The following is a 27,887-nucleotide window of genomic DNA, read 5'->3' as shown; positions in this document are numbered from 1 at the left end:
CCCCCATTTCAGTGCTTCCTCCCCAGGGACTATTGCCGTCACCTCCCTCAGAGGCCCCCATCCCACCTCCCCTCTGCCCCCTTTCACAGCCCGAGGTGCGGGGAGGACGGCTGGCAGCCCTGGACCAGCAGCCTGGTAAATGGGTAACGGCGCTCTCTGTGCTCAAATTTGAAAAGACCACGGTTGGGTAAGCTCGGGCCTCTGCTGCTTTGGCAGGTAACAGGAACCATGAGGCCCCACCGGTTGGATCCAGTTCAGGCAGCTTTGCCCCTGCTCTGGGCCAGGGCGGGACAGATGGGCTGTGTCGACTCTTGCTTTCTTCTCCAGTCCGGGAGGCGACCTTGACTCCCAGAGCCCAGGAAATGGAAAGCTGACGGCCCACAGGACTCTCAGAGGGACAGGGCTGGGATGGGGTCTTCCTTGTGTACGTGGGTCTGGGGGGAAGCGGGGAGGAAGGGGACGCTCTTTGTGATCACACGGGCCGGTCCTTAGAGTCCCCGCACACCCCCACGGCCAGCTTCCCCCACTACCCTGAGGGGTTTCACGCCCCACTAGGGGCCCACTTGGGGGGACAGGGAGACCTCCGGGAGGCCCGGGTAGGGTGTCTGCAAGCCGCCCGACTTCCATCCATCCACCCATCCATCCATCCATCCATCCATCCCCCCTCCTCGCAGGGACCCCGGGGCCACCGCACAGCTGCCCTGACTCGGACTGGATTCGCTTCGTGCGCTCTGAACGGGAGAAAGGCCAACCCCTAACAAAGACGGGCGGCCGGCGGGGCGGCGGGAGAAGGAGCCCGGGTATTGGAGGGGCCGGGGGTGGGCGCTCAGGAGGCGGGGCGCAGCCGCAGGAAGTGCAGAGCGAGCGCGGGGCTGAGCGCAGCTGCGGTCCTCACCCGCTGGCCCTGCAGCCCCGCCCCGGCGCCGGCGGCCTTCGCTGCGGAGCCCGCGACCGGTGAGTGCGGGCGGGGGCGCGGGAGGGGGCCCGGCGGGGGCCCGGCGGCCGCTCGGGGCTCCCGCGGGAGGGGCTGGGAGTTGCGTGGCCGAGCGCGGCCCGGCGGGCCCGGGCAGCCGGCTCCCGGGAGGATGGGGGCAGGATGGGGCGAGCACGCACCGCTGGCTGCCGTGTTCCCATCCGTCCTCCGGAGACTGCCCGTCTGCACTTAGTGTCTCGGGAGGGAGCTCGGGACCTCAGTGCGCGTCTGTCCCTCCTCCAAACGTCATTCTCTTTGTCCACCTGGACTTCTGGTGGCTCTTATGCACGGGCCCGAGGTGACAGGCCCAGAGCCATCCTAACTAGAATGGGTACAGCCCTTGGTTCCGTACCCCCGGCAAGGCCTTGCCCAGTGTTGGCAGCTGGCGTGTCTCCTGTGCGGGCACAGGATCGTTCTCGGTGAGTCCGTCTGCCTGCCAGGGTGGTCCACAAGTTTCATGGGCGCATCTGTGCATTTGGGGGAACCCGGCTCTGCAGGCCCTGTCACCTGTGTGTCCTCCCTGTTCCTGTGCCTGCAGCTGGCTGGCTTGGTATAGAAGGACAGGAGGTGTGGAAGGTTCTAGGTGTATTGTTTTCACCAGCTGTACGTTCACACACATGACTTGGCTGGAAATATGAAAGGGGCATCTCAAGCTGGGTCTCAGTTGCCGAGGGTGCGGGGGTGAGTGTTGGCCGTCTCAGCACATGGGCACCCACTGTGGGGCAGGGTGGCGTGGAGAGAAAAGGGAGCTCCTGGAAAAACCCCAAGTGCACCCTAGGGCCTAGGGTAGGTGGCCGTGTGGGAGAGACCTGGGTGGTGTTCGGCCGGAGCGGGTGGTCTGTGGTTAGCTGTGGGCAGCTGGATTAGAGGTGGAGTTGGAGACCTGGGTTTGAACCAGAACTTGGTGGAGGGTCACCACGGCAGTAGTGTGTTCCCTGCGCCTGTCCCCCTGGGACTCAGTTGCTTCGTGTGCAAAATGGGACTAATGACTGCTGTCCTGCCCACCTCGGGAGGTGTCTGGAGGCTCAAGTTGGCTAAGCAAAGTGCTTTGACAGCGGGGAGGCTCCAGGGACAAAGGGTGAAGGCCAGGCCCACGGGCGCGCCGATCGGGCTTTGGGGAATGCCTCGGGGGCCAGGTCTGTGGGCTGCAGCAGCAGCTGTCTTCATACCGCTCCCTAGAATATTCCAGAGATAGGAGTGTCTGCCCGGTGCCGGGCCTCGATCTCTTGGAGCGTGAGGTATTCGCAGGCCTGCCTGGTGCTGCCCCTTTGGTGTGGATGCTTCCACAGCACAAGAGGACAGCCGGCTTGGCAGGTCTTCAGATCATAGCCCTGGAGCAGCTCAGCTGTGCAGAGACCCTCCTCCAGGTGGGCTGGGACCTTCACAGCCACCGGCTGGCTTTTCTCTGCTTGTCACCACCACCAGAAGCAGTCAGGCCACAGTTCAGGCCAGGGAGATGGCAGAGGAGGGAGCTCTCTGTCCCTGGTCACCAGCCTCAGGGTTCCATCTTCCGGTCACAGGGCATCCTCTAGAACCAACGCTGTACCTGCCAAGGAGGGCAGGGAGGGCGTCAAGAGTCCTCACAGCCCCAGACGCCGGGATGTGGTTGTGGTTTGTCACCCCTGGATGTCACCTGTCACCAAGGCTTCTTGGCCCGTAGTAGCTGCTTCGTAAAGCAGCCCTAGAAACCCGGGTTCAGTGCAGCTCGGCTTCCTACCCGCTGTGTGACCTGGGGAAAGTCCCTTGGCCTCTCTGGGTCTGTTTCCTCGTTGGTCAAAATCAGCATCTTTCCAGATTATAGTTCTGGTCTCAGCTCACATTCCACGTCCTCAGAGAGGAGGTGACCCTCTATCCAAAGTGGCCACCTCCCGGCCTCCGTCACATTGCCCTGATCTGTTTCCTTCCTAGCACTCTCCGCACCATCTGAACCGCTGTCAGCTGCATCCAGCCACGCTGAGAGCTTTGCCGAGGAGGGACCTCCTGTTACCTGCTGGCTCACCGCACCTGGAGCCTAGTAGGTGCTCCGGAGAAGCTGTCAGTGAGTGAGTAACTCAATAAGGGAGAGGGATGCGCGTCTTTCACATCGTGCTCCTGGGAGCTTGTGAGGGGGGAGCGGGCCCATAGGCAGGGCCCTGGGCTCTGCACACCCCAGCTCGGGACTGATGTGAGTTAGAGGCTGGCTTCCATATAGGACTTCCTTTGAAGAAAGGGCCCTCCCATTAAAATAAAACTAGAAAGCCATTGCATCCGAAGACGATGGGGCCTTTTCAACTCCAAGTTGAAATAACAGTACTGGGATGGGGAGTAACGCACACTCAGCCTTCGGGGATGACCAAAGGCTATGGTTCAGACATGCAGAGCTGTCATCCCATCAACCATCACTGCTTGGCCGTGGAATTCATGATATGGTTGCTTTTTTGCAACTGGTTTAATTTCCTGAGCTTTGGGTCAAGATTAACGTGAAGAGGATTCTGCATCATGGGGTGTGCGGGGTTCTGGACCAGAAGGAAGCAGTGGACATCACAGAGTGGATAGGAGACACGCTGATACTGGTGAGCTGCCTGTGCGGGGTTCCCGTCTGCCATCATCCTCCTTTGGGTGTGTCCCAGGCAGACTGCCCAGATGCACGTGTCTCTCCCCAGTAGTTTGCTCCGCCTGGTTTTTCTCAAGTAGTTGGTAGTGGAGGACGCCCTTCTCTCTGAGTGATTCCTGAGCCTGGAGAGCCAGGTGGATGGCATGCCACGCCCTATATTGAAGCAGCCACGGAAAACATCCCTCCTTTGTCGCTTCTTGTAAATTCATTTGTGAATGGCGGGGTGACTCCCCTGTCCGGTGCTGTGCCCAGGTTTGGGGCACAGAATACAGTTCATCACCACCTTTGCTAAACCCCAAGGGCTGGGCGTCAGTAGTCCGCCCAAGGACGGGGAAGGAGGTTGAGTTGTTTGTGGGGTTGTTTTAGGTGGCTGGTTGAGGAGAGAGACGGGAGAAGTGGACAGAAGGGACTGAGTGCAGGACACAGCCCTCTGCTAGTTGCTCTGACGGTTGACCTTGCTTCTTGTACGCGTCCCTGCTGGGCTGACGCTTGTGCGTTCCCGGGTCCAGAAGCTTTAACCTTCCAAGAGGACACAGGCAGAGGGCAGAGCCAATAGAGGTGGTGGAGGGGGGAGAGGGGTTCGGGCAGGGGGTCAATATTCTCACGTTCCCTGTGTGCCACAGGCCTGAGAATAATAAAGACCCAGCCCTGACCTCCGAGCAGCCAGTTGTGAAGGAGATGAAACTCACTTCCCGGAGGAGAGGCGAGAACAGCTGAGTGCAGACTGCAGCGGGGGTGGGGGTGGGGGGTCTCACCCAGGCCACAGCTGGAGCTCAGAGAAGGGTCTGGAAAGTGCCAGGGGACAGAGAGCCCGGGGCGGTCAGCTGTCCAGCCTGGAATCTGGACTCTGCCTTCTCCTGAGCGCCTTCCGTGACCCTTCCTGCTCTGTAAGCGGAGGAGACGGTCTCTAGGTCATAGCCTGGCTTCAGGTCCCCGAGGCTTCCCCCCACCAGGCCAGCCCCGTCCCTTACCTCCTCTGGGTGTCCTTCCAACTGGGCCATTCCCCTCCCCACCTGGCTGTGAGAGGAGCTGGCTGTATTCCAGAACTTCTGCCATCCGTGCTCACTGCCCCCCTCCTCGGGGGCTATGCACATGGCCCATCTGAAAGGCTTAAGGAGCTTTGCTGTCAAATACCAAGAATTCAAGACTTGAGGATGTTACAGAGGTTGAGGAAACGTTACGGGAAGTTGCTCGGCTGGGTCCCCGATCTGCTGAGATCACGAGCAGGGTACCCAGACCCTCTCCAGTGGTAATGTGTGTTGGCGGGGGGAGGTAACCCAAAGTGGTTCTCACCTTGTCCTGACATATGGGTTCTTCCTCTTGTTTTTAAACACGGACCCCGTGTTTTGAAAGTTTTTTATCAGCCAAATTTCAACATAAATGAAAATTTGTTTCTCCATCTGAAAAAATGATTCAGAGCCACAAAACTGAAAGGGATCCACTCTCCAGTGCCCACCTTTCTGGTTTGTATCATTTACATTTTTTCAGAATCAGCTTATGTTATTTACTAACAGATTCTAGCGTGTCTAAAAGGCTCAGAAGAGAAAAAAGACAAAGGACAGGAGTGAGCTGTTTGTGTCGGTTTGCCTGAGGTCTGGAACCGATTGCAAAATTTTAATAAAAAAGCATTACCTATCCTGGTTGACCGTGTAGAGTGGTAGCTGAAATCTGAAGCATTTTTGACAGGTAAAAGCCCAAGTTTCATGAAGTATCGTAAAGAGATTTCCCTCTCAGAAGCCCCTTTACTAGACACGTACGAGGGTTCTGACGTTTGGAAAAAATGTCCCATACCCGGGTTTCAGAATGGTATACCTCACCCCTGCTGGAGGATGGAAATTGACTTTCTTTTCCTGGCAACCAGCACGAAGCTGGGCGAGCGGTAGGGGTTCAGTAAATGTCCACTGGGCGGATATTTCAGAAGCACTCCTCAGCCATGCCTAAGTCTGTGCCTGAAAGAGAAATCCCTACGCCCGCGCCCTTAACTCAAAAAGCAGGACAAAGTGCCTATAGGTACTGAAATACAAAGCTTTTTCCTTTCTTCCATGGCCTCTTTATTGACTTGTCATGATGTGGTTTTTTTACTTGCTTTTTAATGACATTGTAAGTAAAGAAAAATTAAAGTTTTGAATGACTTGCATGAATTTTACATTCGCCTTTATATTGTGCAACGCCTGTTTTAAATGTAAATAGATGCGCATTTCACTCATACGTTGAAACACCAAAATGACACGATTCCTATTTCACAGCTCGTATGTGCACGTGTATTTTGTTCCTACCAGGACAGTAGACATGGGGCAAGAAACTAACTCAGGTGTTTTTGTTTCACTTCTTGATACACACACGTTCCATCAACACACACCACCTTTGGCCTAGTGGTGAAGGAGGGACAGAAGGGAAAAGGAAAAGGCTGTCCTTCCTTTCCTCCTGTGTCATCATTTTCAGTGTAAGTGGGTGAGTAATGCAGGAGGTAGCAGAAATCGGGAAAGACAGGCTATCCCAGGATGCCCTTGGTTGTTGGCGTTTCTCAGAATGCACAGCTTTCTGTCGGCTTTGAATCAAGCTCGGGTTCCAGCAGGGAGCCTGGCCTCCCGGGCTGCTCTGTCATGGACGTGACTCCTTACCTGTACTCTCTCTGAGGCTTTCTGAACCCCGCGCATCAAGGATGCCCTGGGATTCTGTGCTCCTGGGGCATCAGGAGCACCAGGTCAAATGCGGCAGCAAGGAACAGTGGGTCCATATACTGTGTGTATCTCCCCAGCTCACATTCATGCCCACCGTCCCATGAGACTTCACTTACAAAACACAGGTTCAAAGATAAATTATTAAGAATTCTGAGATGAAACAGCCGAGCATTAAACCAGGCACGGGGCCCTGGGAGGCTAGACTTGTTTTTGGCCCAGGAAGCCAGCGAGGACCCTCCTGTGGGTCACAGTTGTGGATGGTGGCCCAGTTAGGGCAGAACTAATCCTTTAAACAAGTGGGCTGGGTAAGTGCCCTCGGATCCCTGCTTGTGATTTATATCTTTGGAAAATGCTGGAGGCTGCCGTTTCCTTTCCAGGCCTCCACCCTCCTGCTTTAAATCATTTACATTTTTTAAAAGTCAGCTTAGGTCATTCACTAACAGGTTCTAGGGGTTTTTAAAGGTTCAGAAGAAAAGAACAAAGGAAAGGAGTAGAGGTGGGTGTTGTCCATTTCGTCTGAGGTCTGGAACAGATTGGAAAGCACAAAGCCTCTAGGAGTTCTGAGGCCCGTTCAGAGACGCTCACCAGCTGCTCCGGGTACGATTATTTTTATGCCCAAACTGAGCAGATAGGTTGGGACAGAGGAGGGAGTGGCCTAGTGACCAGGGACCCAGGGCTCTCAGGGTTGGAGAGGAGGGGGAGGGGGAGAAGGGGCCACGTGCAGGTGCCATGTGACTCCACAGTTTGGAGTGGGCTTTGCACACACAGAGGCTTAGGGAAGCCAGGAATTTTATTCCAGAAGAAAGAAACTCCTCTGTCTGTGGGCAGAGAGGGTGAGACAGGAAGTTAGAACCAGGAGCCCTGGGAGAGAATGAAATACTCAGAAGGCAGTTTGCACTTTCTGACAGCTCTGAGCACGTCGCTGAGGGCTTTTAAGTTGCTGGAAACCGAAAGTTCCAAGCAAGTTCTAGGAAGCAGGTACTGGTACCGTGAGCTGGAGGAGGGTGGAAGGAAGCCCACCCGCCCCCTTTTTTTTTTAACATCTTTTTTGGAGTATCATTGCTTTACAATGGTGTGTTAGTTGTTGCTGTATCACAAAGTGAATCAGCTATACATACACATATATCCCCATATCCCCTCCCTCTTGCGTCTCCCTCCTCCCACCCTCCCTATCCCACCCCTCTAGGGGGTCACAAAGCACCGAGCTGATGTCCCTGTGCTATGCGGCTGCTTCCCACTAGCTATCTATTTTACATTTGGTAGTGTTTATATGTCCATGCAGCTCTCTCCCTTCGTCCCAGCTTACCCTTCCCCCTCCCCGTGTCCTCAAGTCCATTCTCTACGTCTGCATCTTTATTCCTGTCCTGCCTCTACCACCCCCCCTCCCTTTTTAATGTAGAAAGAAAAACTGGGTTAGAAAGAAACAGCGATGATAACAAGTAAAAGATTAGCAGGAGAAACCATGTTTACATCGTACATTTAGTCCCTTTGAATCGGTCTGCCTTCTACCTTGGTTTTAATTTACTGTATGATTAATGCTGATTGTGAGTTGCTGTTTCCATCATAGATTTAATAATTGCATAACGGGCTGTTCTCCAGGGCTCTGCAAACTGTTTTTGGATGACCTGCAAGCTGAGGATGATTTTTACCTTTTTTTTTTTTGCGGTACGCGGGCCTCTCACTGCTGTGGCCTCTCCCGTTGCGGAGCAGAGGCTCCGGACGTGCAGGCTCAGCGGCCATGGCTCACGGGCCCAGCCGCTCCACGGCATGTGGGATCTTCCCAGACCGGGGCACGAACCCATGTCCCCTGCATCGGCAGGCGGACTCTCAACCACTGCGCCACCAGGGAAGCCCCGATTTTTACCTTTTTAAAGGGCTGAAACAAACAAAAAACAAAGAAGGACATACAGCAGAGGCCAGAGGCCCGCAAAGCCTGAAACATTTGTACTGGTCCCGTGCAAAAATGGTTTGCTGGGCCATAGCCGTCAGCCCCAGGCTGTGACCGTGGACAGCTCAGCGCACCCAGGGCTCTGGATGTGGGCGCTGCGGCTGGAGGGAAGCTTAGCCTCTGAGCCAGGGTCTCTGGGCTGCTCCCCTCTGAGATCCCGACCGAGTTCACCTGGGGTGAAGCCTGTAAATGAGGGTTTTTACATTCCTTGGCGGGAGGGGTGGGGAGGGTGTCCTAGTGCAGCTAAGGTTGAAAATCACTGCCCTAAGGCAGTAATTCTCAAAGCGAGGTCTTCGACCTGCAGTGTCTGCAGTGTCAACATCCCCCAGCTGGTTAGAAATGCAAAATTCAGGACCCCACCTGACCTGCCAACTCAGGAACTCTTGGGGGGAGGCGGGGAGCAAACTGCGTTTTAACCAGCCCCCCAGGGGATTCTGATGCACCTCAAGTTTGAGACCACTGCTCTTCGGCTTGGCCTTTCAAACCTAAACCTTCCTGTTTGCAGGCGAACGTCAGAGATGGTTAGGTGGAGAAGGCAAGACAGGAGGAAGCCAGCAGGAGGAGATAGCAAGGCCTCGAAGGTTATTTCAAGGCTGGACATAACTGTAGTTGTTATTTTATACACAACCAAGGCCCTGGGAGGTGAAATGGTTGCAGGAAGCAGAGCTTGGGACTAGAATAACACTACCACCTACAACAATCATGTTATCCTTAACAGATATCATAAATAGCAATTTTAGCTTTGGGCGCTATTTTCCATTACTACAGATATGATTGTCTTTTAGTACATTAACTTATAGAAGGTACCCATTTGGTAAATGCAGGGATTTAAGCACACTTCTGAGCTATCTTGAAATCATTTAAATGAACATTACATGCCTGGGAAGTCGGAAGGCTGTATTGCTGACCATCACCTCATAACTGAGGGTGAATTCTGTTCTCCCAACCACTCCCTCAAGGGAAGGCAGATCCCCCCAGGATACTTCACCCCAACTGCTGGCCCTCCAACAATGTAGCCCATGGGGCATTTGTAAAAATGTCACAGGGATTAGAACCTACTGATGTCCTGCTATGTGCCAGGCACTGTGATAGGCTTTAACATACATTATCTCCTACAGTCATCGCAGTGCTCTTATCCCCATTTTATAGTTGTGAATGTTGAGGCTCAGAGAGGTTAAAGACTTTCCCCAAATCCCGCAGCTGACAAACCCGGGGATGTCTGGCCTCAAGATCGGTGGAAGTGGAGGGGAAGCTTGCCCACAGTCAGGCATGATGTGGCATTTCAGTAAATCTAAGCTGGGGAGCCTATGAACATGTAAAGCAATTACTCCCAGTTCTCCCAAGCCTTGCCCAGTGTCCTGGGTGTCCTTGGAAGGGTGTGATTGCCGATGTGCTATCTTAGAAAGAATTCAAGGGCCAGAGGCACACGAGCATCCAGGGATAAAGACTCCATCTGGGTTGTCAAAAATGCAGTTGCTCCCCACAGAGCTGGCTGGGTTCTTAAATTCCTCCTTCCTCATTTGGAAAATTAGCAGCTAAATTGATAGATTTTACATATTACATACTATCATCGCCATCAGTAGTAACAAGGCGTCCTTTTAGAGTTTTTGCGTCTCCAGGGCACTATACGCTCCTTAGCTCCTGCTGTTCTGGTGTTGGTGGCCTTGGTTGTGACCAGAGGCAGCAAGAGCTCAGAGATCATGACCGTGGGGCAGCGCTGTGAGTCTGCAGCTCCCCGCAACCCCCAAACTAGGACTGAGGACCAGAGATATGGGTTTGAGTCCCAGCTCTTACCTGGTGAGAGTGGAGAAATGGCCTCCACCCTCTGGGCCTCCCTGGCCAACACGTGAGGGTGAACTGGTGTCTAAGAAGTCTCTTCGCCACCTTCTAGACCTGGGACATGCGGGCAGCTTTCCAGACCTTGGGAACAATGGGTAGTGATGCTCCTGGTGATGATGTAATTGGTACCCGACTAGGGAGCCGATGTGGGCAATAGCTAGGATATTCTGATGCCAAGTCCGTTTCTATAACATCCTCCCTCTGGAACTCATGGAACTACAGTTCTTTTTTGGAAAGAATTAGGGTAACAGTGCGGGGGTTGCTGGTTAGTTGCCATGTGCGTACATTATTTCCTTGCCCAGAAAGGTCAAGTATCTCTAAAAAGACAAGTTTCTGTATGCTTGGCTCTCCTGCAGGGGGAAGATTCTAATACTTTCCAAGGTGGGGGGAGGTTTCTAAGTCCGTAGAAAATATGTTTTCACAGACCTGGGATGAAGAAACATGGCTTATTTATCAGGGAGCTTAGCAGCTTCCAAACTCTCTTTGATAAATTACATCATCTCCTGGACTTAAGACCTAGCAGATTTACATCCAAGACCCAAAGTGAAAATTGGAGTTTAGAATTGGATGCATGAACGTCCTCTCCCGCAGCCTTGCACACACACGCACATAGGTACACCATCCGTGTGTCTGGCAGAAAGCAAGTTGAAGCGGGGTCTGGATACCCGGGACACCTGGCTTCCTCCCCAGCTTGGCCTCTGCTGCATCCTTGGGGCCAACGGGGTCTCTGAGCCTGTGTCTAAGACACAGCCCTTCCCGTAGGAGTTCATAGTTCAGGTCTTATCTGTACCTACCCAAAGAAGGAACCTTAACCTTTTTGTGGAGCAAAGTCATAAACCCCTTTGGGGATGTGCTAAAGCCTATGGGACCCCAGCACGTAAATAGTAACATTTTTCCATATAGTTTCAGGGGCCTCCACGTCATAACTCCTTGGAAGGAATGGTCTTTCAGGCTTACTTCTCAGCCATGGTGTCCCGCTCCAGAGACAAGACAGGCACTGTTTTGAAAGCAAATGAGAAATTGTACCAATCATCTCTGGGAACAGAGATGAGTTTTTGTGTCATTTGGGCTTTTTTTTTTTTTTTTTTTTAATTTCCCGATGCCTGTAAAGGAGTGTCTGTGCCTTTCTGACTCCCAGGAGCAGGTTGTGAATGTCCGTAAGCCAAAGTCACGTGCACCATGATATAGGCTTCTCCAGGGCCCCTCCTGCCCGCCAGAGCATCGCCCCTGCAGCCTGGCTAGTCCCTTAGAGCCACAAAGCCTTCAGACCGCCATCGATCATCCCCTCGACGGAGGCACTGCTGCTGCTGGTGTGATGGGGGGAGGGGCAAGCTGCGCTTCACCCACACTTCCTGGCCTTCATGGTCACTGTCTCGGAGGTCCGCACCCTCTTACCCCTGGAGGGCGGAGGGGGAGACTGGCTCAGGTACTTGGGTGACCTACCCAAGGTCACACAGCTGGTACGGGTGACGTTAATTTTCCCTCCGTGTATGTGAAAGCCCAAACCAAACATCAGAGAACCATGCTGGGGGCGGGGGTAGCAGTGTCGTCAGAGCGTCCATGTCCGGGGACTTGGGTCCCCGAGTCAAGCCTGGTGGCAAGTCCTTCTTGAGTCTGAGGGCTGGGACCATTGTTAATGGGCCCCGATTGTTTCCTGCACCATCTGGACCGGTGGTCCCCAACCTTTTTGGCACCAGGGACTGGTTTCATGGAAGGCAATTTTTCCATGGCCGGGTGGGGGTCGGGGGGCGGGTGGATGGTTCAGGCGGTGATGCGAGCGGTGGGGAGCGGCAGGTGGACGGTTCAGGAGGTGATGCGAGCGGTGGGGAGCGGCAGGTGGACGGTTCAGGCGGTGATGCGAGCAGTGGGGAGCGGCAGGTGACGCTTCGCTCGCCCGCCCGCCCACCGCTCACCTCCCGCTGTGCGGCCCGGTTCCTAACAGGCCACAGCCCCGGGGGGTTGAGGACCCCTGCTCTAGACTATGAGGAGTGTGTCTTACCCCTTCCCTGCTCAGTACCCACAACGGAGGAAGTGCACCCTGGTCTCTAAGAACAGCATCACCCCCAGTTCCTCCAGCTCCATTGTGAGCCCCGAATCCAAGCTTGGGAGGCCCACAGGCCCAGACTGTCCCCCGCTTCTGCCAGGCTCACTGGAGGGCTGTGGGTGTGGGGGGGTTCCCTCCACTCTCAGGGTCATGTTCACCCAGCCCTTCCAACCTTCTCTGATTTCTACAAGGCACTAGCACCCGGGTGTCGGCTGGACCACCGATGGGTGGATGGCGGAGTGATGGGAAGACCTGCTTCCGATGCTTCCAGCCTAACCTGCACCAGCGGGGCTGGAGCAGAACCGCCTGGCTGGCATCTCTGGCCGCCGCCTCCTCTGGGCCTGTGTGCGGTTGGCAGCCTTTTTGCCCAGCCCTGGTCACATGGCCTCAGCCCCCAGGGTCCCGGTGCAGCTTCCAAAGACCCAGCCCAGGCTCAGGCTCCCTGGCTGAGTCCAGGGCCTGGACAGTGTGAGTCAGATGCACTGGGAGCCGCCTTGGGGGGAGAGAAGGGGCCAGTCCTCCTGACCCGGGGTCCCCAGGCCCAAGCCGAGGGCACGGAGCAGAGCAGAGCAGAAGCCTCCTGGCGGAGATGCTCTCACCATCAGCCGGGAGCTGGGCACGAATCAGCGAAGCCCGATGCCACGGCCAGAACTGGAGGGCAGCCCACATAGTGAACCGGCCCGGCAGGACCCAAACCAGGACGTGCTCCTGGGGGACCCGGCACTGGGAGCCTGGGCAGGACGACGTGCCACGCTGTCTGGGAGACGGGGGAGCAGCACAGGGAGTGGATGAGGAGGTGGATTTGTATTTCAGACTGGCTCGTGTGCCCCCCAGTGAGTTTCCTTGTCTGTGGGCTGGGGGCGCTAAGAGCGCTGGCCTCTCGTCCTGCTGAGAGCTGCTCACCCACTGGCCTTATTATATATCTGTGCAAGTGACCTGAGGTAGTGACAGTGGTAAAGTTTATGTTATGTGTAGTTTGCCACAATAGAAAGAGAAAGAGAAAGAGTAGGGTGGGGTTGAGGCCAACGGGGACCATCACACGCCGAACCGTCTGTCAAGTGAAAGACTCCTCAGATGATCTCGGACGTCACTTTCAGTTCTAGAAATATCTTCTGGGTCTATGATATAGATTCCTGGGATTTAGACCCCCCCCCCCGCCAGCTCTCCCCTGGCTCATCTGACCATGGACAGTGCAGGGTGGCTATGGAGTTAAAGCATAAAGAAGCTCATGCCTGCATGGTCTCAGAGAGCGCTAGAGCGGGTTTCTTTGTGGTTCGGGCTTTGGGGGAGTGGGGAGGGGAGACAGTGATCGAGTGAGCTTGGATGGGGAAGGGGCTTAACACACCCCTTCTGCCAGAGAAGCTGCAGTTTATCTGTTTTATATGTTGAGGTTCTACCAGAAAATTTACTTAAAAGAATGTCCTGTTAGAACACCAGCGTCCTCATTGTGTAGATAAAGACAGAGGCACACAGAGGGGTAGGGACCTGCCCACGTGCTGGTGCACAGCAAGGGGCACCCTGAGTTAGATCCCCTGGGCCCTGCCCTCCCCCATCTGCCGATGCCTCTGTACACACCACACCGTGTCCATTAGCGGACATTCCTAGCATCACTCTCTGCGAATCACGGGGAGGACAGCCCTCGGCGCCTGTCCCTCGCCTGGGGTCCAGGACACATGTTTTCCCCAACCCAGTCCCCCTCGTGCTGAACACCAGCCTTCCCTGGGGGTCATGGCCAAGCAGCCCCCCGCGCCTGCACAGGGCCTCACGCGTGTGTCTCCACGTGGGTGATGAAAAGAGCAGCTCTTTCTTGGTGGAAAGCTTAATCCATTCATTCAAAAAGATCAGGGAAGTTATAATATAGATCCATCTCTGAGTGTGGGAAAAATTATAGACTGTGTTCTTCGCTATAATTAAGCTGGTTTTAGTGGGAGCAGTAAGTACATCTGACAGCAGTGCATTGTTCTTTTTAAAGGTACTTTTGAGACCCAGTGTATCAGAATTAAAACCCTGCGGTCTTAGTTCAGAGCGGCGGTGATTTTCCTTGGTGGGTTTAGGGCCTCACGTCTCATCAGCTTCCGCTGCTCCCCTAGCCCGGTCCACCTGTGCGGGCCGTGGCGGCTGCAGAAGGACTGGATGAGGACGCGAGGCTTCAGACCTTGGTGGTGAAGAGAAGGGGATCTGGCGATAATTTGATTCAGGGGAACATGCGAGACCTGGGAGAGAGCATGCATAGCGATTCGGTCTAGTTTGGGAATCGTACACCTGAGATTGCATCCTGGCTCTGTGTGTATCCGATCAAGGAGGAATTTGCGGCCCCTGGAGGTGGACTTGGAACAGAATTTTTTTCTTCTTTTTCAATGGGATGTCATACAGAGAAGAGTGTCACCCCTAGGATACAATTCAGTTAGAGGCAAGGCTGAATGGCTGTATCAGACACCTCACAGGACAGTGGCTTAAAGAACAAAATGTGTTTTTCTCTCTTGGAATGGTCCAGGGTAGGCAGGCTGTCCTGCTCCATGAGGTCCTGCAGGGATCTTCTGTCTCAACCATCCCCACGCGCAGTGTGTGGTCCCCAGACCAGCAGAAGCTTGTTGGAAAAGCAAATGACCAGGGCGGGGCCCCGGGGGTGGGCCCAGAAACCTGTGTTTGTAAAAGCCTTCCAGGGGATTCTAATAGACTCTACAGTTAAAGAACCATTGCTCTGAGGGGCTGTCCTCGTCTGTGTGGTTGAAACTGGGTTTCAGGCACATCTGTGGCCCAGTTCTTGGGAGGGGGGAAGATGGTGGAGATGTGCAGGGGCAATATTTTAAGGCTCAGGCTTGGAAGTAGCATTTCTACTCACGTTCCTCTGTCAAAAACTACTACACAGCCAGATACAGCCACTTAGACGGTTGGGAAATGTAGCCACTGGTTCAGTGGCCATGTACCCAGCTCCAACTCCATTATAATGGAAGGAGGGGAGGACAGCTTTTGGTCGAACACTAGCCGTCTTGACTACCTGGTGAATCAAACTAAAGTAAGTTTCAATGCACCTCTCCTCCTCTAGAAAAAGGGGAGGATATCTGCCTACAGGTCACAGTTTAGTTTGTATGTTTAAAAGGATCTATGGGGTGGGGAGTAGTCAGGTGTACCAGCCCCCACACGTCTTCCCACCCTCACTGCCCACCCTCACGGGGCTTGGGCAGCCCAACCCTGAGACACCCACCCCACTGCCCTCCCACTGTGTATTGTGCTGCCCAGTCCCTGCCTGGCTCCAGTAAAAGTCAGGATTTCACCCAGCTGGTCCCTTGAGAAGGAGGGCACCCAGGCTTGGCAGGGAAGGAGGGTGGTAAGGAGCCTGGTTTACGGGAAGGGAGAGAGAGAAGGCAGGTGAGCAGCTTGTTAAGTGAGCAGCCGTGCACACCTGCTCGGTCCCGGGGCAGCCACTCATGGGGACTCTGATGTGTGCGGCTCCCCTGGAAGTTGGGTGACGCTCTGTCTCTGTCTCACCCCCACGTCCCACCCTCTGCTGAGTCCCGGCAGCCTGGGCTCTCAGGACTCCCTGCTGCCACTGTTCCTTGCCTTACAGATCCTGAGCTCGCCCTGCATGGGCCACCTCTGAGCCTCCGTCCTTGCTATGCAAGGCTTCTCGGGAGGTGCCCCGAGACAGGACAGGAAAGTCAACTCCGGATGGAGGTGACTTACGGAAAGCTCAGACCTGAGGAGCCCTGACCTTAGCTTCCCTGACACCACGACCTGATGTTTCGGTGTGCCAGGGGAGCCTCAGCCTCCCTGTTTATAAAATAGAGGTGATAGCACTGGCTTCGCTGAGCCGTTGAAGACCTGGCCCCAGTGAGGGGCCCACCGCTCTTCACTGGCCGAAGTTACAGGGGGCTGGGCTTTGGGGGCTGCCGGCCAGAACCTGGGCAAGGCGCTGGGGCTGGAGACGGCTTCTCTGTGCCCTCAAACGTCTCGTCTCCATGAGTGGGGAAGCACACGTTTCTGGCGCAGAGCAGAACGACCTGCCTCCCTCGGGTCTGGCGTTTGTTTATTTCATGAGCTACTTTCAGACCCAGCGCGTGCACACGCCGCCGCGATGCTGAGCCTTCTGTAGGAGGAGGGGGAAGAAGCCAGTGTATTTTTCAGCCCTGAGATCCCCCTGGGGCGGCCCTTAGGGGCTGTGGGCTTTCCCATCCCTAAGGGCTGGAGCCCACAGGGTGCATGGGGGTCGGAGGAGGGGCTGATGCTCGTTCATTTTCAAAGCCTGTGGTTTCTTCTGAGGTCGGGCTTCTCTAGGGAGCACCTGTGTGTCCAGGTGTTTCCCCCCAGTGGAACCGTCCTGGTCCCATTTGTGCCTCATTTGTTTTATTTTCAGAAGGGTTTTTCTACTTTGATGTACCATGGACATAGGTCTGTGTTTCTCACCTGGGGCTGGCCTTGAAAGATGAGGGGAAGAAGAGGGTGGCGTGGAGAGGACAGAGAAGGTCCGTGGGTGGCTTGGGCAGGACGTCCCGGGAGGCCTGTTGGGAGGTGCTGAGCCTGTGCTGAACCCTCCACGCGAAACGTCCTCCACACTCGCGTGCCTCGGGCCGAGGAAAGGATGGTGCAGGTTCTGCTTCTCTCCTTTTCATCACCTCTGACCCAGGTGTCCTGGGGAACTTGTGGGAAATATTTCTATAACTCTTGGAGCGCGCAGGGGCTTTCACGTGGCTCTCTGGTGCATATGTTCATCCGTTCATTCATTCCTTCCCTATCCCGTGACACCCTCAGGTCAGGTGCCGAGGGGCATGCTTAGGATACAGGCTGAGCTCAGGTCTTAGCAGATGCTGTGGTTAAGGGAAACACCTTATGCTTCTCAGTAGGGTTGGTGACCCTGAGTGTCAGAGCATGTGGGTTGGAGAAACCTATAGTGTGTGGAGGGGATCGGGGCAGAAAGAGTCAGGGGCTCGAGAAATATTGAATACTGTTGACACCCAATTTAAGATAGTGGTGAAGAGCCAGGACTGAATGAACATCCAAACCGGGATATTTTTTTAAGTGAAAAGGTCCCTGCAAATAGTCATGCCAAGACAATAGGTGTGAACCGGGGCTGTCCAGAGAAACTGGCATTGGGTGGGCAAAGTGGAGCATATGGTCCCCCTGAGAAGAGTCCACTTTGAAGCCAGTCTGCATGACTCTGAATCCCACCCCCTCCTTACTGACAGCCTGGCCCAGGCAGGCTCTATAACCTTTGTCTCCCTTTCCTCATCTGTCACGTGGGGTGATGCTCATGTCTGCTCATGGGGTTACTAGGAGAATTAAAAGAGGGGACCGTTCCAAAAGGCTTAGGACCATACCTGACATGTGGTACATGATCAATAAGTATTGGCCCTTGTTATTTGTAGGCACACGATCACACACACGGAGCCTCAGGTGATGCAGAAATTACGTGACAGCAGTAAGTCCTGCAATGGAGTTGCAACTTTACCCATCTCAGTAAGGGAGACAGAGTCATTGCAGTTTTATAGATGAGAAAAACTGAGGCCCAAAGTCACAGAGCAACTTAGGAAACAGAAATGGGACAAGAACCCAGGTCTCTGGATGCCAAGCCCAGTCCTCCTTAAATCCTGCATAGGGGCAGAGGGGTTATGAGAAGGGAGGGAATGGGTAGGGGCGACATCCTTCACTCTCTGGGCTTAATGACCTCATTAGCCCTGCTTTGATGGCAGAGGGCTAGCCATGCTATCCCATGGAGCCCCACCCACAGGCCCCCTAGGCAGCAGCCCTCCCCTGGAGCCCCTTCTCCCACCCAACAGAGGATGTTTCTTTCACAGCATCTTGCCGTATTGAGAACTGAGATGAGGTGCTTAATGTTCACCAAAACCCTTTCCTTTTTCCCCCTTCTTTTTTTTCCAGTAGGAATATATGTTTTAACGACATACTTAACAAAACTGGAGAGTATACACTCTTTTCAACACACATGGAACATTCACTGAAAGAAACAGTTTTCTGGGCCATAAAGCAAGTCTCAACAAATTTCAAAGGACTGAAGTTATACAGAGCATATTCTCCAGCCACAGTAGAATACGCCAGAAATCAACAAGAAAAGCACAACTAAAACATTCTCCAAATGTCTGAAAAATCAATCAACATACATATAATCTTGGATCAAAAAAGAAACTGCAGTGAGGGTTAGAAAATACTTTGAAATGAATAGTGAAAATATGACAAATTAAAATGTGCAGAAAGCAGCCAAAGCAGTACTCAGGGGGAAATACATAGCCTTAAATGCATGTATTCACTTTGAAAAAGATCATCAAGCTATACACTTAAGACCTCTGTGCTTTACTATATATTTATTAAACTTCAATATTAAAAATTTAGAAAAATAGGAAATCATCCGATTTAACAAATTCACACTAAAATACCACAAATGAGTGATAACATTCATCTATTTCTACCTTTTAAGAAAAAGGTATAGAAAAAATGATTTTTGCCATACTTTCAAGCAAAATGCCAGTACAAACTGGAAAATTTCAGATGACCAATGTAGGAGAGTTTAGAAGACTTTCAAATGAAACTTAGACCAACCCATCTAGCAGAAGGTTATACAAAAATTGCATTTTAGAGACACATTTGGGTGAAACAGAACTTAGAAAGGGAGGTATTGATGAATGATAAAAAGAAAGAGAAGACTAGGAAAAATAATGTCCAAATATATATTTTACAGTTTTATACTTAAACATGGTAAATAGACACCTACATGGTGTCAACTGCACTGTTTCTAGGATAACCCTTGGTAAAGGTCCCCGGCAGCTCTCAGTTGCCTTCTGATGTATAATCTCAAATTGATTTCCCTGTAATTCTGTAGAGAGTATAATTCTTTATCATTCTTACCTTGCCTTCTTCCACAACTGGTTAGTTGGTAGGTTCTCATGATTTTAAGGTTAATCTCAAGATTAGCCTTAGTTAAATATCATTAATATTTGTATCCGCCCTTCTTTTAAAATGACTATCCTGTCTGAACCAATCTACTTTTTTAAAGTAAGGTCTTGATCTTCTGCAGTTGAATTTTTCCTGGTCACCTGGGGACAAGGTCTCCTGTCATGGCCATCTAAGTGGAGTCCACGAGTAGGCAAGTGGGCTTAGATACAGAGGCTTTAAGACTGTATCCCCAACGATCGGATACATGGCCTCTGGCTGATGTATTCCATAGAGTTACCCACACCTTGTTCTTCATTCAAGGACCTCTTGGGGGTTGGTTGTAATAATGCCTTTACCCTGGCATGGCACTGAGGCTGTAAAAACCAGTACACACAGTTCTTGCAAATTCTTCAGCCCATTTGATCCTCACAGCCAACCTGCAAGGGAGGCAAAGTTGGACCAGCATCAGCTCCATTTCACAAAGGAGGAAGCTGAGGCCCAGAGGTCCTGTGACTTGCCCAGGGTCACGCTGCTGTAGGTGACAGCTGGTATTCACACCAGGATCTTCTGACCCACTGACTAGAACTGTTTTTGTTTGTTCACTCATTCCTTTCATAAGCACTGGGGAAGCCCTCATTTCATGGGTCAGACTGAGATTTTTTTAAAAAGGACCCAGGAAAAACAGCAGAGGGTGATACTCGCCTACAGGCAGAACTTCCAAAGACTCTGTGTATGTATAAATGTAGAGAGTCAGAAGGCAGCGAAACCACCTGCCTCAGGTTCTGAACACAGCCCTGACTAATTCACTGAATGCACGTTGGCACCTGCAAATGAAGCAAAAAATAGTCCCGTACTTAGGAAAACATGAATCTCTGGGGATAAAGACTAAGAGTTCTGGGTGCTGAGGGTTTTCTTTTTATTTATTTATTTTGCGGTGCGCGGGCCTCTCACTGTTGTGGCCTCTCCCGTTGCGGAGCACAGGCTCCAGATGCGCAGGCTCAGCGGCCATGGCTCACGGGCCCAGCCGCTCCGTGGCATGTGGGATCTTCCCGGACCGGGGCACGAACCCGTGTCCCCTGCATCGGCAGGCGGACTCTCAACCACTGCGCCACCAGGGAAGCCCCTCAAAATCCTATTGGTGGCCATGGAGACAGAAGGCCAGCTCCCTGTCCTGCCACTAATCTGCAGTGTGACTTTGGCCCCAGTGTGTCACCCCTACCCCACCCCCAGAGCCCGGCTTCCTCAGGGCCGAGCCAGGGATGCTTCCCCTTCAGCTGTCCCATTCAGAGGCCCGAGGAAGCCTCACTTCTCTGACCCCTGCAGAGGGACTCTCCACCCACCAGGAATAGGGTCTCAGGCACGTGGAAATTAAACAGAGGGGCAGGAGAGCAAAGAAGGGGCACACATGCGGGGATTGCAACCAGGGTTCACTTGAAGCCTAAATTCAGTTACGGGTTAAACCACTTGGACTGTTTTTTCCTTTCCACCTCTTTGACCGCCACACAGGCCTGGCCTCTTGTTGACCAAGAACCCAGAGGAGGAAAGTGGGACTTATTTAACTGAGGGGGAGGGTGGAGCTAGTTTTTCCACAGCAAATATACTGGCTTTGTCTTTATTTTAGAAACACCAAGCTCCCCCTCCACCCCCGAGTATGGGGCAGTCCGCCCTCAGGGCATGAAGAGGCAGGGCACCCGCAGCCTGAGCTTGTGCTAACCGGAGCAGGCAGAGAACAAGAGGTTGGTGAGAGCCCAGGAGTAGAGAGCGTGTGGGGAGGGAAAAGTCACACCGAGTGCGGCCAACCGGATTGACCCCTGGCCCCTGACCTGACCTTCTAGGATTTTCTGCTGCCGCAGTGTCCTGCCTCTGCTCATGCTGTCCCCTCTGGCTGAGCAGCCTCCCCGTGCGGAAGCCCTGCCTGTCCTCAAGGACCAGGTTTAATGCCCCCCACTCCGCCCCCATCACAACCTGGCAGGATCCATGTGCCACTTCCTCTGGGCCACGGGCAGGGTCTGGAGGTTATATGTGTGCCTGCGCCCCAGCCCCACGGCTGCTGTCAGCTCCTTAAGGGCAAACTCCAGGGGTTCTATGTACAGCTCCTGGCACACGGTGGGGACTTGATGCGTGTCTGTTGAATGAGCAAAGGATGCAGCTGGCCCAGGGGCCGACAGAGCCTCGTATCTATACGGTCAGGTCCCAGGCACCCGCCTGCCCTCTGCAGCCCTCCCCCAGCGCCCAGCGTGGTCCACTCTGCTCTGGTCTCTCCCTCTGGCTGAGCCCTGCCCTGCCCACCGGGACTTCGGCACATCCAGCCAGCCGACGGGGTTCTGCCTACGTGTCCCTCATCTTCTCTGCACTTAGAGACTCATTCTCTCGGGGGGGGGGGGGGGTGGCGAGAAGCCGTAGAAGAGACGATGCCCCCCAGGTCTCAGGGCCAATAATTTTACGTATCCGGCCTGACGCCGGTCCCCAGATCCATCCTTCACCATCAAGGCATTTGAGGCAGCCTTTCTGAGATGTCCTACAGCACAGGCCCCCAGGCCTGCTGGCTCTCCCTGAATCCCAGCTTTGTTCTGCAGTCAGAGCTTTGGCCTGGAGACCCGGCGCCCCGAGGCTGCATCACCAGGCTGTCCGGGAAATCTTCGTCCTAAATGTGGACTTTGTGTGAGAGGGTGCACCCACCCTGGGGCTCCGCCCCACCCGCTCAGTTACGTCTGTTCAGATGCAAAGGGTAATCACAGGGTAATTACACTGTGCAGGCCATGGACTTGGAGAACTGGAAGGGGCTTTGGAGAACACCGACTCGGAGTGTGGTCCCCAGACCAGTGGCAGCATCTGGGAGTCGGGTGACCACCCCCCTACTTCACTCCGGGTGGTCCAGGTTCAGCCCTGAAAGTCCAGCGTTCCGAGCAATCCCTCAGGCCTGGGCAAATCACATAGCTGGTCGTCCTGCCCGGGAGTCTGTTCTCCAGGGTCCCACCCCAGTCCTGATGAGTCGGACACCCTGGGCTGAGCTGTCCCTGTCGACCAGCCCTCCAGATTCTGATGCTCCTGAGAACGGCTGCCCCGCCCCACAGATGGGAAAACAGACACCCAGGGGAGGGGGGCTGCTTGCCTGAGCCTGGGAGACGGTGAAGGGACAGAGCCAGGAAGTGTCCAAAGTCAATCAGCCTGTTCGCAGCACAAAAAGGTACTAATAAGGACCTAGACAAACTGCTGCGGTCAGTGGGCAAGGTTCCAGATTCAGGGGCGGGCCCGGGAAGGGGCCGGGGGTGGGGGCAGCAGGCCAGTTACAAGGCCAAAGAAGAGACGTCCTTGGCTGAAATGGGGCTCATGACACTCCTCAGAGCTCAGGGAAAATGGTCCTGGAGGGTGATCCGAAGCCCTGGTTCCTCCAGTCCCTTGGTGGGGGAGATGGAGGTGGGGGAGAGATAAGGCCAGTCAGGCAGCTTGGGTTCACTTTCCCCTCTCCCGGGGCTGCCGTGGCCATTCCCTCCCTCCTACCCCCCACCCCCCGCCCCTGCCCCTGCTCATAATCACAGGGAAGGGCTGAGGAAAACTGGGGTGAAAGAAGGGCCAGGGGAGGAGAATACATGAGGATGGCTGCCTGCCAGGCCCCATCTGGAACCACTTGGGAGAAACGGGCTCTTCTGCTCCCCCCACCTTCAGCCGGTCCACTCATCCCCAGTCACTAGGCAGGAGGGTTTAGTGGTGGCTGGGAATCTTTCCCAGTGAAATGAGCATGCAAATCTCCCTTCTTTCCAATGCAAAGACACTTCTCAACCTCAACTAGGCCTTGTAGCTGCTTCCCTCGCCTTCTCATTTGTAAATATCTACCTTGGGTCTCCAGATCCCGCCCCCCCCCACCGCCCCCACTCCTGGGTTCCTGACCCGAGTCATCCTCCGCTGATGCTGCTCTGGAAAAGGTGAGCCCTGCCACGCTCTGTGATTGGCTCTCTCGGCAGCCCGTGGTGCTGTGGCCGGCCCCGCACTCGCCTGTTCTCCTCCGGCCCGCTCGCTCGTGCATGCGTCTCCCCAAGGCTGATGAGGTCTTTCCTGCTTCTCCTCCTAGCTGTACACATGGCCTGCCTGTCCATGTCTGTCCCCTGCTCTCCATCCCGCTGCCCCGGGCCTGGTTCAGACCCCCCTGTCCCCTTCTTGGACATCAGCACCAACTGTACCAACTGCTTAACTGGTCCCCAAGCACCCAGTTGGCCCCAGCCCTGTTCTGCCCCTGCCAGGGAACTCTTTCTGAAATGCAGGTCTCATCAAGGGACTGCCTCGCTGCGTGCTTTCCTGTGGTTCTCATCACTTGAGGACATGAGTCCAAGTTCTGGGGCTTAGCTGCTCACGATCTGACCCCTACCTACCTGTACACTTCTCACCCCTCCATTTTAAAGCCTGCATCAGTTGGCCCCAAAGTGGAGACAGACTATCTACTTAGAATTCCTCTTCCTAATTATTTTCATCTTAAAAAAAAAAAAGCAAAATTAAGCTTTTTGATGAATTTGATGATGTTTACCATATAGATCTATAATAGTACATGAATAAAATTTATAAATAAATATACATATTTATGGGGTGTGCTCAAAACATTTTAGTGATCGAGTGTAAAGTTAAAAGAGCCTGTGGCCACTGCCCAACATCACCACCCGTCCTGGCTGCCCCATCCTCAGTGCCCCTGCTCACGTGCTCTGGCAGACCTTTGTACCCACCACTCCATCTACCACATCAGGGTGAAGTTAGCTATGGGTAATAGAATATTCAACCATGTACCTTAAAGAAGCTACAAGTTTTTTGTTCTCTCATATAAACTAAGTCTGGAGGTGAGCAGCCCATGGATGGTGTGGCAGCTCCAAAATCATCTGAGATCCAGGTTCTTTGAACTTATTGCTCTACACTTTTCAAATCATGCTTTCCAGCTCATGCCTCAAAATGGCTGCTGGAGCTCCAGCCATTACATCAGCATTCCAACCAACTAGAAGAAGGAAGGGGTGAAGAGAGACATGCCTCTCCTCACTTTAAGGATATTTCTGATTATTAGAGACAGAGAATGACATTTACTAATGATAGAGATTGATCCACCAGGATGATATCACAACTCCAAATCTAAATGTACTACATAAAATAGCTGCAAAATATATGCAGCAAAAATGAACAGAGTTAACCAACAGTATAGCACAGGGAACTATACTCCATATCTTGTAATAGCCTGTAATGGAAAAGAATCTGAAAAAGAGTATATATATAATGGAATCACTTTGCTGTACACCTGAAACTAACACAACATTGTAAATCAACTGTATTTCAATAAAAATTTTTTAAAAGAAAAAAATGAACAGTTCAAGGATGGATATACAAATTCATGGTCCTAGTGGGAGTCTGATGTACTTTTTTCAATAGACAGTAGAACAAGCAGACATGAAATCAGCGAAGATGTAGCTGTGAAAATTGCAGTTACCAAATTTAACCTAATTGACGCCCATAGAACTCTGCTCCCTACAGTGACAGGATTCACCTTCTCAAACGCACACGAAACATACACCCAAAAATGATACCTTAAGTTGCATACACTGCTTCTGCTTCCGTGCCTTTTGCGAGCAGTTAATCCTGGCTGTACCCAGAAGGAAGAGAGGCTAGGGAGTGTCGTCTGCTCCAGGGGGCCAAGTACCCAACTAAAATGGGGGATTCTTGTCCTAATCTAGAGGGGAGAACAGCTATTAAGGAAGTCAGCAACCTCGGTCCTCCTTGCTCCCTCCCCCTGGCAGCTCTGGTCCTGAGAGCACTGCATGGTGGGTAAGAGCTTGGGCTGAGTCAGAAGCTCCTTGTTCTGTTCGGGCTTTGCCACTTACTTGCTCTGTGACTTGGACAGCTTATTTAACCTGTGGGAGCTTCAGTTTCCTTATCTTGCAAAAGGAATGGGAATAACCCTACTTCATAGGGCTGTTGGGAAGCTGGAACAAGATGGCCCGTGTAAAGCACTTAATCGTGGGCTTGGCACGTAGTAAGTGCTCAGTAAATTAGCTGCACAGAGAAATTAAGTAACTTGCTCAAGGTCACACAGCCGGGAAATGACAAGGTTCTGACACTTCTTTGGGGGCCTCTGCCAGCCCTAGCATAGGGCCCCACGTATGGTAGGGTCCTGTGTAAGGAGCACAGAACAGGGGGTCAGGCAACCATTAGCCATGTGACTTGAGAGAGGTCATTTGAAAATGAGTCTTAACTCAGACACGTATTAATTTCCTCATTCCTTCTGCAGAAGGTTGGATTAAGTGAGTCCAGAGGTTTTTGCTGACCCTGCCATTCCACAGCACCGTGGGCTTCTGTCTTCTCTACCCCTCAGGGCCGAAACTTTACCATTAGAAATATGTTTCTTTTGTTAAATCCTGTCATCTGCCTGAACTCTTTTAAAAATACAGTTTCCTTCAGAGGGTCCTGACCCCTTGGTCTGCAGGTCTAGAGAAGGTTCTGGTACATGAGTCCAGTGGGCCCCGGCTGGGAGGGGAGGGCCAGGCAAAGGGAGAAGAGAATGCAGACAGGAGGGGCTGGGCCCCAAACAGACGGTCAGTTTACCAATGGCCCCAGTGGCCCAGAGGGTCCCTCGTCAGGACCTCGTGCACAGTGACCTGCACAATGACCGTGTAATAGCTCCCGGTCCAGTCGCCTGGCTGACCCCATCTAGCACCGCTTTTTACACTTTTTATAGGGCTTCCTTTTTTCTCCTTCTGTATTTTTTCCACCACCCTACCTCTCAGACTAAATCGGAAAAAAATGGGTTTTGTCTTTTTTTACCAAGAAGACAAAGTCTTAAATTACCTTCTTCAAGGTCTGCAAATAGAAATCCCAAATAAGACAGCCACCTCTTCTTTTCTGTCTTCCTCTCGCCCTGTCTCAGGAGCCCATGAGCTTGAAATAAAACTCAGCACGGTGGCTCCAGGGGAAGTAATCTGGGCCCGGCCAGCACCAGCCGCGGAGAGGCGGGGCAGGGCAGTGGCGGGGGCCCCCGAGCAGACACTGGTGGGAATGGAGGAGAGGGAGATGGAGGTGGGCAGAACCAAGGCCTGCTTGCTCTGGGTCTGGAATAAAAGAGGTCCCCCTAAAGGGGACGGTTCCTAAAGGAGCAGCTACGCTCCGAGTGTCAGAGCGTGTGTGGGGGGGAGCCCAGGGAATGAGAGAAGCCCGAGGAGAGATCTCGGAGGCTGCTTTGGGATTTAGATGCAAACAGGATCACCGGGCACATGAACCCCCATCTTCTCATCCCACTGACGCCACGGTTCCCAGAGAGCCCACCAGCGGGCATCGGGACAAGGGGAAGGAGCATGGTTCTGGGGCAAAGGCTAGGAATTTTAGGGCTGGCGCTCTGGGTTCTAACCCCTGCCACATGTAATATTAATAGCCAACAGTATAGAGCACTTACTCCGTGCCAGGGACTGTGGTCAACACCTCACGTAGATCATCCCATTTCATCTGCAAGACAACCCTGCCACGTGGGCATCATTATTCTCTCCGGTACAGAGGAGGGCACGAGGACGAGAGGTTACGTAACTACCCACATTCTCACACACCTTGTGACAGATCAGGGTTTAAACCCCGGGAGCCAGACTCCAGGTCTTGTCATCCTACTGCCAGACCACTCGGTCTACCGACCTGCTTCCTCCTTTGGAAAGTCGAGGTGCTGGGGTGGCCTGGGGATATCGAGGTCCCTTCCAGCACAGATGCTCTGATTTGGGGCTCGTGCCTCACCTGCGCATGCAGAGGTCCTGTTCAAATGATACAGGATTCCACCGCAAGGCAGGCACGCCGAGTGCGTGTGTGTGTGTGTGTGTGTGTGTGTGTGCAGGACAGGTGAACTTGTGTCCTGCCACCCTGCTAAGACGGGGGCAGAATAAGAACACAGTAGCACAGTGCAAAGTCTGTAGGAAGACTTGCAGGTTAGTCCTGCATCAGAAGGGCCAAACCAAGATCCACAGCGCTAGAAAATTCTACGTGGTTCAGCTCCATTCTGTGTCCAGTGACCTTGGCGTTTCTCTGCTCTTTGCTTGGGGCTGCACACCCCCAGTCTGAGAGTCCCCGGCCAGACAGGCTAGGATGCCCTTTGAAGGGAACCTCGCCTGGCTCTGGGCGGGCGAGGTCGCCTCCGTGGACCCCTGGTCACACGTGTGTCTTCTTTGCAGGCCCAGCAACCATGGCCCATTACAAGGTCGATCAGGACGACTGGCTGACCATCTACTTGAAGTATTTACTCGCTGTCTTTAACTTCTTCTTCTGGGTAAGTGAACCCGGCACGCGCCACCCGCTTCTCCAGCACCGCGTGAGTCAAGCCGTCTTTGCTTTTTGTGAGTCATCTCTCTGGAGCTGATTTTTTCCACATCAGAGACCACCCAGGGGCTAATTCTGCCTACTTGAAAGCAAACGTGTACATTTGCTACTGAGGGGGAACCTAAGACTCGGCCTGCAGGTTGGCGTGGAGTCCGTACCGCACAGCAACCAGGCATCGCCATGAGCTTGCGTCCCGGCCTCAGTCCGCAAGGTCTGGCTCTCCCTCCCCTGCTAACTTGCGGCTCCAGTGCCTGGTGGGAAATGTAACGGCCTCAAATAACTGCTTGTTTTCCTCCGAAGCCCATTTGCCTTTTATGATTCACATTCTCCAGGCCCGAGGCAGAGAAACATAAGTCCTGGGGGGCCCAGGGCTGCCTCTGTGCATTGGGAATGGTCTCTGTAGCGACTCCCTGCCGGGGAAACCACCCGGGCTAGGTCATCCAGGAAGAAAAGAGTCTGTCCACTTGAGGCAATTATCCAGATAATTGGTAGCAGAATACCACCAGGTCCCAAAAGAGCCAGACACTGGAATGTGTCTGGAGAGGCAGAAGGGGGCTAACGGTGCAGGCGTTGCCGTCAGCAGAGGCAGAAGGGGGCTAACGGTGCAGGCG

General features: G+C 53.4%; 1 protein-coding gene across 2 annotated transcripts in view; it reads left to right on the top strand.

Moving 5' to 3' along the window:
• The first annotated feature begins 834 nt into the window (after positions 1 to 834).
• The window catches only part of TSPAN11 (tetraspanin 11), a 63,883-nt gene continuing 36,830 nt past the window's right edge, over positions 835 to 27,887 (top strand). For both annotated transcript variants that reach the window (XM_004279009.4, XM_033404258.2), the window contains exons 1-3: positions 835 to 954; positions 2,882 to 3,015; positions 27,132 to 27,226. In XM_004279009.4, coding sequence (XP_004279057.1) covers positions 27,143 to 27,226 — 84 coding nt within the window. In that variant the 5' untranslated portion in view covers positions 835 to 954; positions 2,882 to 3,015; positions 27,132 to 27,142. The remainder of the gene's footprint in view (positions 955 to 2,881; positions 3,016 to 27,131; positions 27,227 to 27,887) is intronic.

This window comes from Orcinus orca, chromosome 11, assembly GCF_937001465.1.
Source record: "Orcinus orca chromosome 11, mOrcOrc1.1, whole genome shotgun sequence".
Taxonomy (NCBI): domain Eukaryota; kingdom Metazoa; phylum Chordata; class Mammalia; order Artiodactyla; family Delphinidae; genus Orcinus; species Orcinus orca.
This window is presented reverse-complemented; position numbering and strand designations above follow the sequence as displayed.